This window comes from Canis aureus, chromosome 10 (assembly GCF_053574225.1).
Source record: "Canis aureus isolate CA01 chromosome 10, VMU_Caureus_v.1.0, whole genome shotgun sequence".
Lineage (NCBI taxonomy): Eukaryota > Metazoa > Chordata > Mammalia > Carnivora > Canidae > Canis > Canis aureus.
Window position 1 is genome coordinate 39,120,009 of NC_135620.1, and position 17,841 is coordinate 39,137,849.

The window sequence follows — 17,841 nt, forward strand, 5'->3', positions numbered from 1 at the left end:
AAGACAGACAAAAATTAAAAAGGACATAGAAAATTAAACAACCTAGTTGGCAAACAACCATGGAGTATTGGACTCCACAAAAACAGAAGGTACATGATTTTCAAAAACATACAGCACATTTACAAAAATTTACTATATGCTGAAGCCTGACACAAATCTCAAGAATTTCAAAAGATTCTGATGGAACAGAGTATGTTTTGCGTCCACCGTGGAATTAAGCTAGAAATAAATTATAAAGGGACATTTATAAAATATTGCAATACTCTTCTAAATCACCCATGGATCAAGGCAAAAATTATAAAAGGAATTAGAAAATAGTTTGAATAGAATATTTAAATTATTATGTATTGAAATCTGGTGGGTTACAGTTAAAACCACGCTTAAAGGGAAATTTGTCACTCTGTAAATGAAGATGGCTGGATATTAATGAGCTAACCATCATGACAAGAAGTTAGAAAAGAATACCACCTTAAAGTATAAGGAAAGAAAGGTATGCCTGGGTGGCTCCGTGGTTAAACATCAGCCTTTGGCTCAGGGCATGATCCCCGGTACCTGATCAAATGCCACATTGGCCTTCCTGGGGAAGCCTGCTTCTCCCTCTGCCTCTGTCTCTGTCTCTTTCTGTGTCATAAATAAATAAATAAATAAATAAATAAATAAATAAATAAATAAATAAATAAATAAATAAATAAAATCTTTAAAGAAAAAGTATAAGGAAAGAAAAAATAAGAGTAAGATAAAAAATTAATGTAATAGCAAATATAAAATAGAGAAAATCAATAAAGCAAAAATTGCTTCTTTTAAGAAACTCACGAAATTGGAAAAACTGCTCAGACAGATCAAGAAAAATAAAGGGGGAGAAAGAAGATGAATATAACCAATGTCAGGAATGAAGAAAGCAACATCAATATAGAACTTATCAACATTAAATATATGGAATATAAGGACCAACATGATGTCAATATATTTAAAAATGTAGATAAAATTGGGGTACCTTGGTGGCTTAGTCAGTTGAACACCTGACTCTTGATTTCAGCTCAGGTCATGATCTCAGAGTTGTGAAGTCAAGCCCTTAGCTCTACACTGAGTGTGGAGTGTGCTTGTGCCTCTCTTTCCTTCCACTTGTGTTCTCTCTTTCTTTCTTTCTAAAAAAATAAATGAATAAAATATTTTTTTAATGTATATTAAATGGGACGCTTGGGTGGCTCAGCGGTTAGGTATCTGCCTTCAGCTCAGGGAGTGATCCCTGGGTCCCAGGATCGAGTCCCATCATTGGGTTTCCTGCATGGAGCCTGCTTCTCCTTCTGCCTATGTCTCTGCCTCTCTCTGTGTCTCTCATGAATAAATAAATAAAATCTTTTAAAAAATGTAGATGAAATTTACTAATTCCATGGAAAATAATAAATCTGATACAGAAGAAATAGCTCTGCAAGTATTAGAAATACTAACCCTATCATTTATTTCCCACGGGAAAAACTTTGGGCCTGTTACCCTAGTAGTGAATTCCCAATCATTTAAGAAAGAAATACCACTAATATTATATAAACTCTCTCAGAGATTAGGACAAAAGGGATCATACCAAATATGATTTATGATACCAGCATAGCCCTAATACCCAACCCTGAGAAGGACACTGTGAAAAAGGGCTGACCAAAGGATTAATTCTAGAAAATATTGGGATTGTCTACAATCAATTAAAAAAGACAATCCATTATGAGCAATAGATTTAAACAATATTTCACCAATGAGAATTTTCTAATGGCCAATAAAAATATAAAAAGATGCTCACCACTTCATTAATAATACAGGGAATGCAAATTAAAATTGTGAGATACCATTATGTATCAAACAGAACAGCTAGTCAAAATGACTGACAATACCAAGTTCCAGTGAGGAACAAAGGAAGCTATCAAAAGCTGCTGGTGAACTCTTGAATTGGTACAACCATTTGGTAAAACAATTTGTAGTTATTTAATAAAATTGAGCATATGCGATGTGTATAAGCAATTCCATAACTGAGCAATTCTATTCCTGGGTAAATATTCAACAGGTATGTTTGCATGTTTGCATTTGAGTGTCAAGAGTGCTACGGACAAGAATGTTTTTATTTTTATTTATTTATTTATTTATTTATTTATTTATTTATTTATTTATTTTTAAGAATGTTTTTAGTGGCCTTATGGTAACAGCTCCAAACTGTTCAGAAGAGAAAAATAAATTACTACAGGCATATCCTCTACAACAGGGGCCAAGGAATGTGGGCCGGTAAAAGAAGACATCTGAATATGGTCCATCCTTTGGTGTAGACAAACTTGGGTGAGGAGGAATTGAATCAATATGGAGAGGATGGATTAGTCCACACCAGCAACCATCTGTTCTTCAAAAAAGCCTATCTTTAACAAATGTCAAGTGAAAGTCTCCTAACATATAAGCCTCCCCAACTCGACCTTCCTCAAATTCTAATCTTCATCATGCAGACCACCAGAGAGCTTCATTCTTGTACTTTATCAGTTTAGCCTCTGAAAGGCTTTCCTTTTCCAAGTTGCGTTGGGTCCTGGACATTATTCTGGAAGCCAAGCCTGTGTCTAGGCACATTGTTCTGGGGCAGAAGCAAAGCTGGTGGAAGAAGAGCTCTTAGAGACACACAGAGTGAGGTTTGAATTCCTCCACTTCTTTCCAAATTGTAACCATGGGCAAAGTTACTTGATTTGTCCAAATTGCAAAGTCCTCATCCATAAAATGGGGATAAGAACCCCTATAGCATATAGCTGTATGAAGACTAAATGAGGTAATGTCCATAAAATGTCATACACAGAAAGATTCTCAAATAGTAGCTATTAATATTTTATGTGATGGATTCTTACTAGCTTCCGCTTTAGAATGTGTGTTTTGACCTTGACTCATACCTTCCCACTGATGCCACTAAGAACCCTGAGAATGAATTAAGTGATTCCAACCAGGCTGTGCTGGACCAGAGAAGTTGGGTTCGCCTTCCTGAGCTGATATGGGAAGGCATTTGTGTATCACCTGGATGCAGGCTGATTTCAATGGACAGGAGCTGGGAGGGGAAAGAGAGACAAGAAGAGAGTGGGGAGGGTATCCAGACAAAAAGAAAGAAATGAACCTCTCGACTCTCTTTTTGGAAACTGGACTTCCAAATTACAATCGTGTGATGCTTATAGCCTTCCTGTGCTTTGCTAACCAGAGGGGATGTTCCTTGCTGGCTCTTTTCCATCCTCTTTAAGGGTAGTTCTCTGTGCTAGCTCAGGTCCTACGTGCTATGTTGTGGCTCCAGGCACTGGGAATCCACCAATTGGATTCTGGGAAAGACAAAAGAATAGGGGCAGATGGAAAAGAAGCATAACAGGAGACAGCAGGCTGGGTATGGAGAGTTTTATTTGGCGCTGAGAATTGGAGAGGGGTTGAGGTTTTGAGGAAGACAATGCCGGAGAACACTGAGTGGGAGAGGTAATCCTATAACCACAAAATGGCAAATCTGGGATTTGGAACCAATTGTACATCCTTCACCACAGTGTATTTTAGAGCTTTTTCATTACCCTCAAATGAAAGCCTTCTTTTTAGACATCAACCCCAATCCCTCTATCTGTCTCCCACCTCCAGCCCAAGGTAACCACTAATCCACTCTCCATCTTCAAAGATTTGCCTATTTTAGACATTTTATATAAATGGCATTATATAATATGTAGTTCTTTGTGATAGGCTTATTTCATTTAGCATACTATTTTTAAGGTTCATCCTTATCATGGCATGTATCAGTACTTCATTTCTTTTATTGCCAGATAGTGTTATACACATCCATTTATATGGCTACACCACATTTTATTCGTCTACTCATCAGTTGATGGACACTTGCATTGTTTCCACTTTTGGCTATTTTGAATAGTACTGGTATGAACATTTATGTAAAAGTTGGTGTGGACATATGTTTTGATTATTCATGGGTATGCACATAGGATTGGGAATGCTGCGTCAAATGGTAACTCTATATTTAACCATTTTAGGAATCACCAGGCTGTTCTCCAAAGTGGCCTCACCGTTTTGTATTCCCACCAGCAATGCGTAAGCGGTTCAATTTCTCCACATCCTCACCAACATTATTATTATCTTTTTTTAAAAAAGATTTTGTTTATTTATTCATGAGAGACACAGAAAGAGAGACAGAGACATAGGCAGAGGGAGAAGCAGGCTCCCCGTAGGGAGCCTGATGTGGAACTCGATCCTGGGACACCAGGACCATGACCTGAGCCTAAGGCAGATGCTCAACCACTGAGCACCCAGGTGCCCCTATTATATATCTTTTTGATAGTAGCCATCCTTGCGGATGTGAAGTGTTATCTTATTATAGTGTTGATTTGCAATTCCCTAATGGCTAATTGCCTGAATTTCTATTTAAGTAAGATACTTTTTGGATATAAAGTTAAGGGTACAGTTTTTAAGTTGACATGAGGTGCCAAGCTGCTTTTCATTAATTGTACCAATTTAACTCAGCCTAGAAGTATATAGGACATTTGTTTCACAATGTCTTCATTAAAGTAAATATTACATTTAAAATCTTGGCCAATACACTGAACTTGGAATTATTTATTTTAATACCATTTCTTGTGAAACTGGATTTTTTCATACACATAATGATTATTTATATAACTTCAGTGAACTCATATTCTTTGTACATTTTCCTGTTGGGTCTTAGGTTTGTTTTGGAAATTTTTCTTAAAATAGCTGACATTCATCTTGAATAGTTGAGATAAGGAGTTTTTAAGTAACTTATCACTATAAAATATGGTGAGAAAAATTAATATTCCAGCAATCTTGCAATAACCAACCAGAATGATAATTTTCAAAGTATTAAAAGAGATTTCAAAAAATTTAAAAGTTCATATTTGGTTTTTTACATAATATAAAATATTAGACAAATGCAAGCTAAATGAGAGAGAACAATTTGATTGCAGAATACATATCAATGCCTCTCCCTGAATCCAACTGAAAATTTGATGATAGTTTATGTTCAATGAAGTGGAGGAAATTAGAAGTGATGATTATTTTGGGGTTGATCCTTTCATTTAGTTTCTTCCGCACTTTAATTGAATTCATGGAACTATCTGGAGCTTTCAAAATATTGTCCAGTGTAGATCTCTCAATGTTTACTTGTACTTAAAAGAATTTCATGATAAAATCTAGGTCCGAATGCTCTATCATTTTTTGGCTAGCACAATTCTTTTTTTTTTCTTAATATTTATTTATTTATTTATTTGAGAGAGAGAGAGAGAACATGAGGAGGAAGGGGCAGAAGGAAAAGGTGACAAGAGGACTCCTGGCTGAGTAGGGAGCCTAAGGCAGGGGAAGGGGGGACTCGATCCCAGGACCCTGAGATCATGACCTGAGCCCAGACTAAGAGTCAGATGCTCTACCGACTGAACCACTTGGGCACTGTTTGGCTAACATGATTCTTAAACAGACATCATTGAAGTACAAGGTGCACCTCTGGCTAACAGGGCTTACTGAAGGCAGGTGTGAGTGGTGAGCTGGTGGATACGGAATTGTGAACTCCTTCTCCCTTCCTGTTTAATGCCTAAAGGTCCAAGTTACTCATAAGTAGATTACAAACATCTTCAGTTTCTCTTTAGGAAGATCTGTGAGTCCAAAAAAGCTTATCCAAAACTCCAGAGTGGTTCTGAATTTATAGTCTTGAATTTAGATCCCCTTTCCTCTAGGTGTGTCCCCTACTACCTTGGTTGGGTCGTTTGACACAGCTACAGCCAAAGCGAACACAGAGGATTGTGGTATGGATGATGGGTATTATGTTCTCTACTCTAAACTATGTCTTTAAATTGGTAGATATTAATCCAAGAGAAAGGAGGAAACTATTGTGTTTAAGGGCACCAGCTACAGAATGGGAAAGAAGAGTCTCAGAAAATACCTTGTGGATGGATGTAAACATCACTGTTTTGGGGACACACACTGTGACGGGGGGTAAGGTAGCCCTCTTTGTGAGTTTCTCCACCAGTGGCATCAGATGAGGAAATCCACCAAGTGTGGAAATCCACCAAGTGTTCCTAAGGTAGGGGAAGTGAAGAATGCTGAGGAATGAGGTGTGTTCTCAAATGAATCCTAATCCCCAGTACCTCAGAATGGGACTTTATTTAGAAATAGGTTTGTTGCAGATGTAATGAGCTAAATTAAGACAAGACCCTACTGGAATAGAGTGAGACCTTAACTCAATATGCCTGGTGCCCTTATCAGAGCAAAATTTAGACACAGACACACATGGTCTGGAATACACTGTGGGAAGACAGAGATGGAGACTGGAGTGAAGCATCTAGAAACCAAGGAACAGCAAGGATTGCTAGCTGTCACCAGAAGTAGATGGAGGGCACAGAACAGATTCTCCCTCACAGCCCTCAGAAGGAATGAACCCTGCTGACTCCTTGAGTGGGGATGGCTAGCTTCTAGAACTGTGAGAGAGTGGATTTCTGTTGTTTCAAGCTACCCAGGTTGGGGTGATTTGTTATAGCAGCCCTAGCAAACTGATAAAGGCCCCACATCTCTGGTTAAACTGCTTAGTAATTTTCCCTTAATTTTTTTTCTTATAGGATAGAAATAAAAATAACCTGCCCATTATGAGGATGCAATGGGCTTATAAAGGGGAAAACTTCCATGTGGCTGTCTGAGCTTCCTGGCCCAAAACTCCCACCCTTCTCAGCATTCCCACTGCAACTGGTGGGAGACCAGCGCTCAACCTGGAGCCTCGCGAGGACCTGGAGGACTGGTTACATCAGATCACAGGACCCCATACCAGAGTTGTCCAACCAGCAGGTCAGAGGTAGGGTGTCAATAATTCACTAATCTAACAAATTTTTAGGTGCTGCTGCTGCTGCTGCTTGTCTGGGGGCTACATTTTGAGCACTACAGGACTGGATACTTGGGGAAGATCTCTGGGGAGAAAAGTAGTAAGGGTAGCTTCAGAAGGAGTCTTGAAAGGGTGGGGCTTTGTGTCAAGTGCAGATAGATGGAAGGTTGTACTATTATATATGGGTGTCAGCTACCCTGCCCTTCCCTCATGCTGTGACACCTGTATGTCTTATAATGTCTTATTGGTTACAGGTTCTTTTCTCATCTTCATTCTGAATTTGAGAGTTCTTTTCTTGTATGTCTGGGCTCAGGCTTGAATGTCTATCTATTGTTCTATCCTGAGACTCCATGAATGATGAAATTTGAGACAGGTTGAAAGTTAATTTCGGATCCTTGTCTCACCCCACCCTTACCCCCATGAAGCCTTTTCACCAGGACTCTTCCCTTGGGTTCATAACACATGTCAGCCTAAAAGAAGTGGTAAACCAAGGCAAGCTCAAACTTGTCAAAAAGATGAATTATTCAGGAATAGCAGAGGAGTTACAATTCCCAACACATTCTCTGTGGTCAGCTACAGGCAGGTCTGTTGAGGGTTAGGGATAGGCTGTATTATGGGCAGAGTATGAAAAGAGGAGTGAGTTCAGTTAGTCAAAATAAAAAACAAATGGAAACCAGCTTTGAAAAATTCTCCAACCAGACAAAAACCAGTTTAGTCATACAAATAAAGTTCAATTCAGCCAATTTCATGAGACCAGGCCTCCCTGGGTGAGTTCGTGTTCTTACCTCTGGAAACCATAAACAAAACTTCCCAAAGCTGATACGATGAAACCCCCAACCAACTCCCTACCATTTAAGAACATTCCAACATTATCAGTTTTCTGTAAATCAGACATTTATGGGAAATCAGTCTCTCAGTCCTTAAATTTTCTTTCCCTAAGGGCACATGGGTGAGATTTTTCCATTTTATAGCCTCTGGATCCATTTTAGATTGAAATTCTTTCACACACATTTTCCTTATTAGTGTATACTTTGTCATCCATTCACCGATTTTCATGCGCTGGCCACTCAGCAGCCTTCCTATTGATTTGTGGGACCCTACATCATGGTTAGCTGGGCACATGAAACTAGGCCATCACTGTTCCTCAGAAACACCTTAATTTTTAAGTCTTACTAAATTTCCAAAAGCTTCTCTACCCACTCATCATTCATTCATTCATTCATTCATTCACTCGTGAAATGCCATGTAGAGCACCTCCTGTATGCTAGGCCCTCAATAATATGCTGGACATGCAGTGAGACACAAACCCTGACGATATGTGCCCTGATGGGGTTTGCAGAGTGGTGTGAGAAGGGAGGAGAAAGACATAAAAATCACACAAATACGTGCAAAATCACAGCCATATGAAGTGCATCAGAGGAGAGTGGTACTTAGTTTTTAAAAGACTATAATGGTGAGATTTGGGTCTGTTGGGAGGCCAGGGAAGCCTTTTGAATTGATATCTAAATGATATGCAGATGTAAAGCAGAAGACAAAACTCTTCCAGGGAAGAGGACAAGTGCATGCAGAGACCTGGTCAGAGGCTGGAAACTATAAGGCACTACTTTGAGCACAGATAAGGCTATCAGAATACTGCTGGGGGTGCTGGTGCCACAGGCTGGAGAAGTGGTGAAGTAGCCAGATGGGGTATGGCCCTCAATGCTGTGTGGTCACAGTCTGAGGATATGGGCCATCAGGCATCTCCCTTACCTCCATTCACTGCTGTCCCGCCTGTGGCCAGAACTTCCTCTCCTCATTGATCAGGGCTTCATCCCTCCGCACCTTCCCACCACTACCCTGTTCAGGGAAGGAGACATTCCTCCTCTTTTACCAGGTGACCTTTCCATTTGGCTTTTCGTCCCTTCCTTCCTGCCTCCTTCAGTGACTGGTCTCAGTGAGTCTTTAAATTTCCACGATGACTCACCATTTAAGCCATTTAAGTGGCTCCTTCCCTTTTCTCTTGAAAGTTGTCTGCAACTCCCTGGCATAAAAAAAGGTGAGCAGATCCCTTGCTGTCCCCCGACCTAATGACAGATTCTCTCTTCATCTCAGGACTTCTCCTGGTGGGTGTGTGTGTAGGGGGGAAGGGGTGGCGAGTGCAATGGGGACATCTGTCTTTGTTCTTCCCACTTCCTCTCTGTAGCCAGTTCTGCCTCCACAGAGCAAAGGGGTTCCTTACTATTACGCGTGTTCAACGGTCTTATGCTTGCTAGCTGTGGTGGGATTTCCTTTCTGTCATTCACCTTCAGAGTTAGGGGTATCTTAAAAATTGCAGTCCCAAGTCCAACCCCCGGCCCATTCAACTCAACTCTATTTATAGGAAATGAAAAACATTTTCAAGATCTTTTTTCTAAGGAAGTCCTTATTTGGCAAACTTCCTGTGACTGGATCTTAAAAGAACATCAGTATCTCAAGACAGTGGTATTTGACTGTTAACTTACATGTTTGAAATGCAATTTTAAAATAGCATTAATATGACTTGTCACTGAAGTCAAGTTTGTATGTGTGAGCCAGAGATAATACAAGTTGTGCACATTTTAAAAAAATATTTTATTTATTTATTCATGAGAGACACAAGAGAGAGAGGCAGAGACACAGGCAGAGGGAGAAGCCGGCTCTCTGTGGGGAGCCTGATGCGAGGACTCGATCCTGGGGCTCCAGGATCACACCCTGGGACTCGATCCCAGGGCTGCGGGATCACACCCTGGGCCGAAGGCAGACGCTCAACCGCTGAGCCACCCAGACATCCCAGTTGCGCACATTTTTAAAAAAGATTTTAGTTATTTATTTGACAGAGCGAGAACAGCACAAGTAGGCAGAGTGGCAGGCAGAGGCAGAGGGAGAAGCAGGCTCCCTGCCATGCAGAGAGCCGAATGGGAGGCTTGATCCCAGGACCCCGGGATCATGATCTGAGCTGAGGGCAGACACTTAACTGACTGAGGTACCTGGGACCCCAGTTGTACACATTTAATAAAACCACCAATAAGTTTTTAAAAGGCAAAACAAAAAGGCTCCAAAGGTAAATGATTTATTTAGATATGCAAATTATCTACTCTTTATCCCTTTTAATATGTATTTTTGTCTTATTAAAAATATATATTATAACATAATATATAATTAATATAAAATATATTGAAAATATAAGGTAGAATACATTATTGTTTTTCATATGTAAAGCTGATGCTGACAGAATTTTGGAAGACTGTACTCTGAGTGCTTCAATGCTTCAAATTGTTGACAGGTGTTTGCTGAACGAAATTATCTTTCCGTTCCCACCTGGACTTCTCCGTCATCAAGAGAATGCATCGTTGAGATGACAGAGTAGGATGTACACTGTGACTAAGGAGTGGCTTTTCTCTGCGTGGCTCACTATCTACTGAAATAGAACCTAGCCTCTTTATCACAAGACTTTAACAGGCTGACTACCCAGATCAGGGTAGTTCAGGGGTAACAGCAGGCCTTTGGAATCGGTGATGATAACATCCATCCAGGAATAGAAAAAGTAAGCCAATGGTAAAGATGCCCTAACAATTTATATTTAATTAAGGTTGTGCTCATTTTAGGAGTGGGCACTGCTGTCTCAGAGTCTAGTTGCTTGGCATTTATTTACCAGCATTTAGCTGCCAATTCCCAGGGGCTTGGGAGGTTCCGGCCCTGGCAGCCTGACACATACTATCAAATAAACCAAAGGTCTGATTTGTAAATCAGAATGTCAATGTCTTACAGGGAGAACTGACACTTGCTAAGGGACTAAATTCCTTGTCACTCAATCTGCCCACTCCCTCATCTAAGAAGGAACCCTAATGCAGAGCTTAGCAGGAACTGCAGTTGCTTAATTGATGTATTTGAGTTGCCAGATCCAAACAAGAAATGGAACTGGGATTAGAAAATTATTATAGGGTTTAGGAGGGGTAAAGGGGATAAATCACTTGGAGTTTGTTGATTGCATGTCACAGAAAGCTGTAGCGGCTGAATAAACAAAGGGTCATTTATGGGAAGGCCATCAGGGACTCTCAGAATTGACAAGAACCTGGAGATCCAGGCTTGACTACAGCAGGGAAGTAGCAATGATAACCATAGGACAGTGTGCACAGATGGAGAGAAGTTCAGCCAGTTCCAGGCTTTCTGGCCCTCTGCTGGATCTAGTTTTTAAAATTTCATTAGTCTTGGGGTGCCTGGGCCTGCTTCTCCCTCTCCCTCTGCCTCTCCTTCCCTCCTTGTGCATGCTCTCAAATAAATAAATAAAATCTTCAAAAAAATAAAATTCAACAGGCTTTTAAAATTTCAGTTGGCCCATATCTAGTGAGTGGCTATATTATCTGCTACGAGTTATAAAAACAAAGATAAAAACCTACATTCAAAGACTTAAGAATCATATATCAATACATGTTAGACCAAGTTCATGTGGTCACACAATCATTCGGGATGCTTGGGGATACACTTCAAAGGAGTGGCACTGGAGCTGGGCATTGGAGCTGGCAGGATTTTTCTAGGGAAGTTTGAAGCATTTCCAGCTGGGATGAAACTAACAAAAGGGGCCCAGCTGTAAGAGCCTAATGTGAGCCACCCATCTGGTTAAGTCCCCTCCTCCTTCTCCTGAGATTGGGTTAACAGGGTTGAGCCAAAAGAAGAAGTTTTTGCAGGGAGAGGCCCCTGTACTTTGAAGAGAACTATGGGAAGCGGGGATAAGGGGGGATAAAGCCCTATGCATTCCACCTCCGAGAGACAAAAGTGTGCTTCTCTCTGTATATTTGTTGTAGAGTTGGTGTAGGTGACAAACCTGGGAGCAAGGAAATGAAGGTGTCTTCCCTTGGTTTCTCATCTCTAGGAAAGGGCTTGTTTGCCCTGTCTATGCTAAGTGGGGGCCCAAGCTACTGGCAGCATGCAAAGGCCCAAAATCTTATGTTAAGTGTTATTCACATCAGGACAACTGTTTGGGTCCTGCACAATCCAAGATTTAATGCAGGGCTTTCAGGTGAAGGCTCTTGAACATCAGACCCAATGTGACAAGGATACAGCATCAGTGACAGTAATAAATTGTTCCATTTTTCATTCCCGTCGGTATTTATTAACACTGACTGGAGGCTCTGCCCTGAATTGAGGCTAGAGGCTGGAGTAGAAAAAGTTAAGGATGGATAAGGAAGTTATTTATTTTCATGGCTTCTGTTTTTCTCATCTGTAAAATAAAGTGTCAGGATTTAATGACTTGTTTTGCTACATTTCTTGCACTCAGTGAGCTTACACATAAAATCAGAACAGTTTGCCCTTGCGGGGTCTGGACAAAAGGTGTCTGGGGCGAAAGGGAAAAAGATGGGAGCTTCGGCTTATCCCCTGCCACCTTGGGATGAGGGATCCTCTGAAAGGCACTAGGGACGCAGCAGCTCTGTGCAAACTAGAGGTCTGGTATTTGCCAGAAGCTTTGGCATAATGCAAGGAGAAGTAGTGCATAAATGATGTGATGGAATTATTGCTGACCATGAATTTCCTGTCCAATTAGTAAGGTGCTGTGGGGTTTCATTTAATTGGGCCTTTCCCAAGCCATCTAGGTTTATTTACCATTTTACATTGATTTGATCACAGGGGAGGAGAGGGCAGCATGTTGAATTACAGCAACCTTTTATAAAACAAAGTTCTTCCTCATGGACCTTTGATTCCCCTTTCCTTGCATTGTGCTTCTGTGTTTCTCTGTAAAGCCCGTGTCACAGCTTCTTTACAACCAAAGAGGGCACTCATGTTTGACATTTTCTGAAGTCTGGTGCATTCATCTCTCTGTATTCAAGTCACAGCAAATGTCTGAAAGGGTTTTCCAAATTGCTGGCCTGGAAGGTCCTTGGGGTTCAAGATGAAGTCCATATGTATCTTGGCATCTCACTTTACCATTGCCCGATGCCTCCTACCATGCTGCCTGCTGGTAGGAGGAGCTCAACAAATCTCTTTCAAAGGTAACATCTTAAAGGTCTTTAAAGGTATACACTGTGGCTTCAATAGAAATAGTGGATTTACAAGAGATCCAGGAGACACCCAGCAGAATTAACCATAGTTTTAAAAGGATTTAAAGTTCTTTCTGCCAAGGGAGTTTCTTTGATATACAGCAGGATAGGCATTCTAGGTTGGTGGATGAAGAACCAGGAAAGAGACTTGTTTTCAATTAATTTGTGTTTTAGGTAAGTATTCAAAATCCTGAGGGGATTCTTCAGGTCCTCATTTCACATCTGTCACAGTTAAAGACCAGAGCTCATGAATCTCAGGCCCTTTTGCTTTGGAGATTAGTTGTTCTCTCTTTTAGCAGATTCACCAAGGTCCATCCTTCTATGAAAATGTTCCATTATTTAGATCAGGGAGCAGGTAGGAAAAATGAACCGTAAAATACCTTTTCTATTATACAAGTAATGAGAAATCATTTTAAAACTTGGGAGAATAGAGAAAAAAGTTCATTCCCTAGTATCTCTACTTTAGCCCCCTGGTTTTCAGTGTGGTCACCAGAACAGAGGGGAACTTGTTAGAAATGCACATTCTTGGGTCCCACCCAGAACTAGTGAATGGGAAACTAGGCATGTGGGACTCTGTGCTTTAACAAGTCCTCCAGGAGATTCCTATTTGAGCTAAAGTTTGAGAACTGCTCCACTGGCCTGACCATCATTAGCATTTTACGCATTCTTTTCATGAGTGAGTGTGTGTGTGTGTGTGTGTGTGTGCACGCGCATGTGTGCTCATGCATGTGGGTACTATAAACTGTTAGAGTACAAAAGCAGTCATTGTAACACTAACCCCCAATTATCTCTTATCTAGAGCCCCACCTCCATACGCAGAAAGTACAAACTGTTGTAGAATTTCCTAAAGTCAAGAATCTGGGAATCCCCATGGTGGGCCTTATAGGTGTGAGTAAATGTGCTATCTCATGGGATCTCAATAAAGTCACTTTAACGGTTGTCCTGAACTCTGATGGATCAGTAGTCCCACCTATTTCTTGGCAGGACTTTGGTCTTTCCCTGTCTGATGTTTGCCTGAGACACAGATTGTTCCTAGTCCTGACATTCTGTTAGAATTTCCTAGAGATCACCAGAGCTTACTTTTCACCCTCTCTAGCTGGTAAGACATATGCAGGTTAAGAGGCCAGGGTATATGGTCAGTGTGTGGAGTCACTAGTCCCTTTGATCGTCAGGCCTGGGGGTGAGTCTTCTCACTGCTTCAGTGAGACTCCCCCAAAAGAGAATACATTTACCCAAACTCCAGTTATGCTTTTTGTAAAATAAAACAGACAAGTTTATGGACATTTTAATGACCAAAACCAAAATACACAGCGGCCATGGAGTCTATGGTCGCAGGTAGTAGGGGCTGAGGAGGGATGAAAGATTCCCAGCACTCCTGTTCTGCCCTATGTTATCTTATTCATCCACTTACCCTGGCTTCCGTCACTCTGCCTTCTCCTTACAACTTTGGTCCCCATGTGGGGACAGTATTCAAGTTCTTTTTCATGTGCTTCTCAGTCCGAGAAAAAACTAAGAGAAGTGGCTAATCACTAAGAACACAGAAGCCACGGATGCTGCTCTCCTACAAAATAATTCCATCACTTTTGGCTGTAGCCCAGCCATATATACTTTGTTACGAATGTGGAGATCGCACAATTTTTTTAAAAATTTATGATAGACACAGGGAGAGAGAGAGAGAGAGAGAGAGGCAGAGACACAGGCAAAGGGAGAGAGAGGAGCAGGCTCCATGCACCGGGAACCCCACACGGGACTCGATCCCAGGTCTCCAGGATCAGGCCCTGGGCCAAAGGCAGGCGCGAAACCGCTGAGCCACCCAGGGATCCCCGAGATCGCACAGTTTAATATTTTGCTTTTTCATGTGTAATGCTTAGATTGAAAATCCCAAAACCACTCTCATAAAGTGAATGCTGAGTTCATTTTTGGGCTTTTCCGTATGTGTAATCAGAGGATTAAAATGCTATTACTGTAACAAAATCCCATTTCAGTTCTATTTACCTGACCAGCATTAAGGTTTAAATTTTCTTCTTTTTTTAAAATATTTTATTTATTTATTCATGAGAGACACACACACACACACACACAGAGAGAGAGAGAGAGAGAGAGAGAGAGAGAGAGGCAGAGACACAGGCAGAGGGAGAAGCAGGTTCCATGCAGGGAGCCCGACGCGGGACTCGATCCCAGGTCTCCCGGATCACGCCCTGGGCTGAAGGCGGGCACTAAACCGCTCAGCCACGCGGGCTGCCCTTTTTTCTTCTTTTCAAATCGTTATTAGACCAAATAAAATAAAATAAATCATAAATATATAGAAAAAAAAAAAAAAAAGATGGCACGTTCCTGACTTTCCCTAACGTTTTGGAGGCTTAAGGGATATTGAAACCAGGAACCGGGGGCAGAAAATGTTTTCTGCGACCAACCCAGTGGGCGCCAGGCACTGAAGGAGCGCGGACTTCATTCCCCGACACGGAACGCAGAGAGGGCGGGCTCTACGGGGACGGCCAGCCCCAGGCCGCGCCGCTGCGGCCACCTGCAAGCCCGGCGGGTCACCTGGGCCCTGCCTGCGCCCGGGCGGCCGCGCTGCTGCGAGCGGCGGGTCGGCGGTCGGCGGTCTGCGGGGGCGCAGCGCTCAGCCCCGGGCGCGGGAACGCCCCCGCGCTCCACCCCCGCCGCCCGCCCGCCCGGCCGCCCGCGGGGGAGGTGGCGCCCGGGCTCCGCGGGAGCCGCGCAGGTGGCGAGGGCTGCGGCGGCACCTGCGCGGCCGGCCCGCGCCCCGGGCGGGCGGGGCTTCCCGCGTCCCCTTTAAGAGGCCGCATCACCCGCCCCTGACGTCAGGGTGTTTCTCCGCACGAGCCCGCGTCCCGCGCCGCTCCGCGCCCCCGCGCCCACAGCCCTGGCGGCGGCACGACGAGCGGCCGCCCGGCGAGCGCGCCGCCCCGCTCGGCCCTCCGCTCCCGCTCCCGCTCCCGCTCCCGCTCCCGCCGCCGCCGCCGCTCCGCCGCCGCCTCTCCCCGGCACCGGCAGCCGCCTCCGCAGCCTCCCGCGCCCGCGAGTCCTCCCGCACCATGTCGGTGGCCGGGCTCAAGAAGCAATTCCACAAAGCCACTCAGGTGAGGCGCGTGACAGGTGCGCCGCGGGGCGGGCCCGGGCGGAGCCGCGAGGGGCGCGCTCGGCGCCTGCGGTCGGCGGGGCGCGCGGGGACCCGGGCCGCGCCCCGCATCGCCCGCCCGCGTCCCCGCCGCGAGTCCCTGGCCGCCCGGCCCGGTGGCCCCGCGCGGGAGCGGCCGGGAGGGGGCGGCGGCGGCGGCGGCGGGGGCGGGAGATTCTGTCAAGTCGTCCCGCACCCGGTGACCTTGCGGTGTCGCTGCCCCCGGCTGCCCCTCGCGGTGCTGGCGCGAGCGGGGGCCGCACTGGGGGCGGGACTGCGGCGCGGGCTGCGGGCTGCGGGCTGCGGGCTGCGCTCTCCGCTCTCGGCTCTCCCGCTGCGGTCGCTGCGTCTGCCCTTCCGCGCGGCGCCCCCGCCCCCGCCCCCGCCCCCTGCCCGGGCCCCGAGCGCGGAGGACGCGGCTTCCTCTGGGAAGCGCCCGCCTCAACTTTTGCTGGGAGAGCCCGGTGGGGAAACTACTGTGACGCCAAGGCTAGGCCAGCCCTGTGGGGGGGTCCCTCAGCGTTTCCCGCGGGTTCCACAGCCTTCACAGTCAAACCGTCACTTACTTCTAAGTATTATTTTTAGTGTGCTTTTTTTTCTTTTTGACATCTTGAACGTGCCCTATTTCTCTGTGGGGTTAATAGACTGTGATTACAATTTATTTAATTCAGATTCTAATACTTTAAATCTCCTGGGGCTCGGTTGAAGAATTTTACATAGGGAAAGATAAGTGAATACTTACGATGTGACCTATTTCTTATGTAATGAGGATGGTAATTTTTTTTTTTTTCCCCTTTCTCTCTTCTGAAGCAGCTCTAGTGTAAGAGATCTTTAGCTAAGGAGTTTGTTGATTTCTTTAAATATCTCTCACAATTTAGCCTTCGCTGTTTTTTCATACATTAGTCGTGATTAACAGTGAGTTTTGTCATAATATCTCAGAAATAATGAGAACACCACAATAACTGATCCTGTTTTAAACCACATCCAGAAAAGGTGACAGTCGTGTTTTCAGAATCTTGGATAAATTGGAGAGATGCAGCATGAAATTCATCTCGTGTTCATCCACATGCTGTCTCCGTCACCATAGATTCGCCTTTGTAGAATCAGTTCTGTCTGTTTGGGAAATGTAGAAAACTAAGATGATTTCAGTAAAAACACCCATTACTGTAATTATTTTTGCTTTTCGAATTGGATCTTTCTGAGTCCTCTCTGAGAGAATGTTTGTAAATATATTTGTAAAGATGCGGTTGGTGAGGTATATGGAAGGCCTCTAGTAACCTTTACTTCGAACTCCTTTAGGTTTACAGTGAAGCACATGTGCTACCATAAATTCTTTGAAGTCGCTAACTTTCTTTTTTGTTTTTTTTTTTTTAATTTTTTTTATTTATTTATGATAGTCACAGAGGGGGGGGGGGCAGAGACATAGGCAGAGGGAGAAGCAGGCTCCATGCACCGGGAGCCCGACGTGGGATTCGATCCCGGGTCTCCAGGATCGCACCCTGGGCCACAGGCAGGCGCTAAACCGCTGCGCCACCCAGGGATCCCAGTCGCTAACTTTTTTTAATTTGAGGTACTTTGTCACATCTCTAAAGCAGACCTGAGCACTGAATTTACCAACACCACACTCCTTCTTCACTTTGATTCTGAAGACTTCTTTTGCAAATCTTGGTGCCCTAAAAGGCAGTTTAGGAACATTGGCGAAGACTAAGGCTTGATACCATCTCTGCTGTCAGTGATCTTGAGCAAGTTATTTAACTTTTAAATAGGGTTAATATCCATTTCCTAGAATTGATGTGAGTATA

General features: G+C 43.7%; 1 protein-coding gene and 1 long non-coding RNA gene across 4 annotated transcripts in view; both read left to right on the top strand.

Annotated features, from left to right (window-relative positions):
- LOC144322250 (uncharacterized) overlaps positions 1–11,171 on the top strand; it is a 63,373-nt gene extending 52,202 nt beyond the window's left edge. Inside the window, exons 2-4 of one of the 2 annotated variants that reach the window (XR_013387837.1) lie at positions 4,023–4,080; positions 6,612–6,841; positions 10,149–11,171. This is a non-coding gene — a long non-coding RNA (uncharacterized LOC144322250). The remainder of the gene's footprint in view (positions 1–4,022; positions 4,081–6,611; positions 6,842–10,148) is intronic. The other variant, XR_013387838.1, reaches the window with a different exon arrangement.
- Positions 11,172–15,840: 4,669 nt separating this feature from the next.
- The window catches only part of SH3GL2 (SH3 domain containing GRB2 like 2, endophilin A1), a 218,794-nt gene continuing 216,793 nt past the window's right edge, over positions 15,841–17,841 (top strand). Inside the window, exon 1 of one of the 2 annotated variants that reach the window (XM_077912088.1) lies at positions 15,841–16,001. In XM_077912088.1, coding sequence (XP_077768214.1) covers positions 15,957–16,001 — 45 coding nt within the window. In that variant the 5' untranslated portion in view covers positions 15,841–15,956. The remainder of the gene's footprint in view (positions 16,002–17,841) is intronic. The other variant, XM_077912087.1, reaches the window with a different exon arrangement.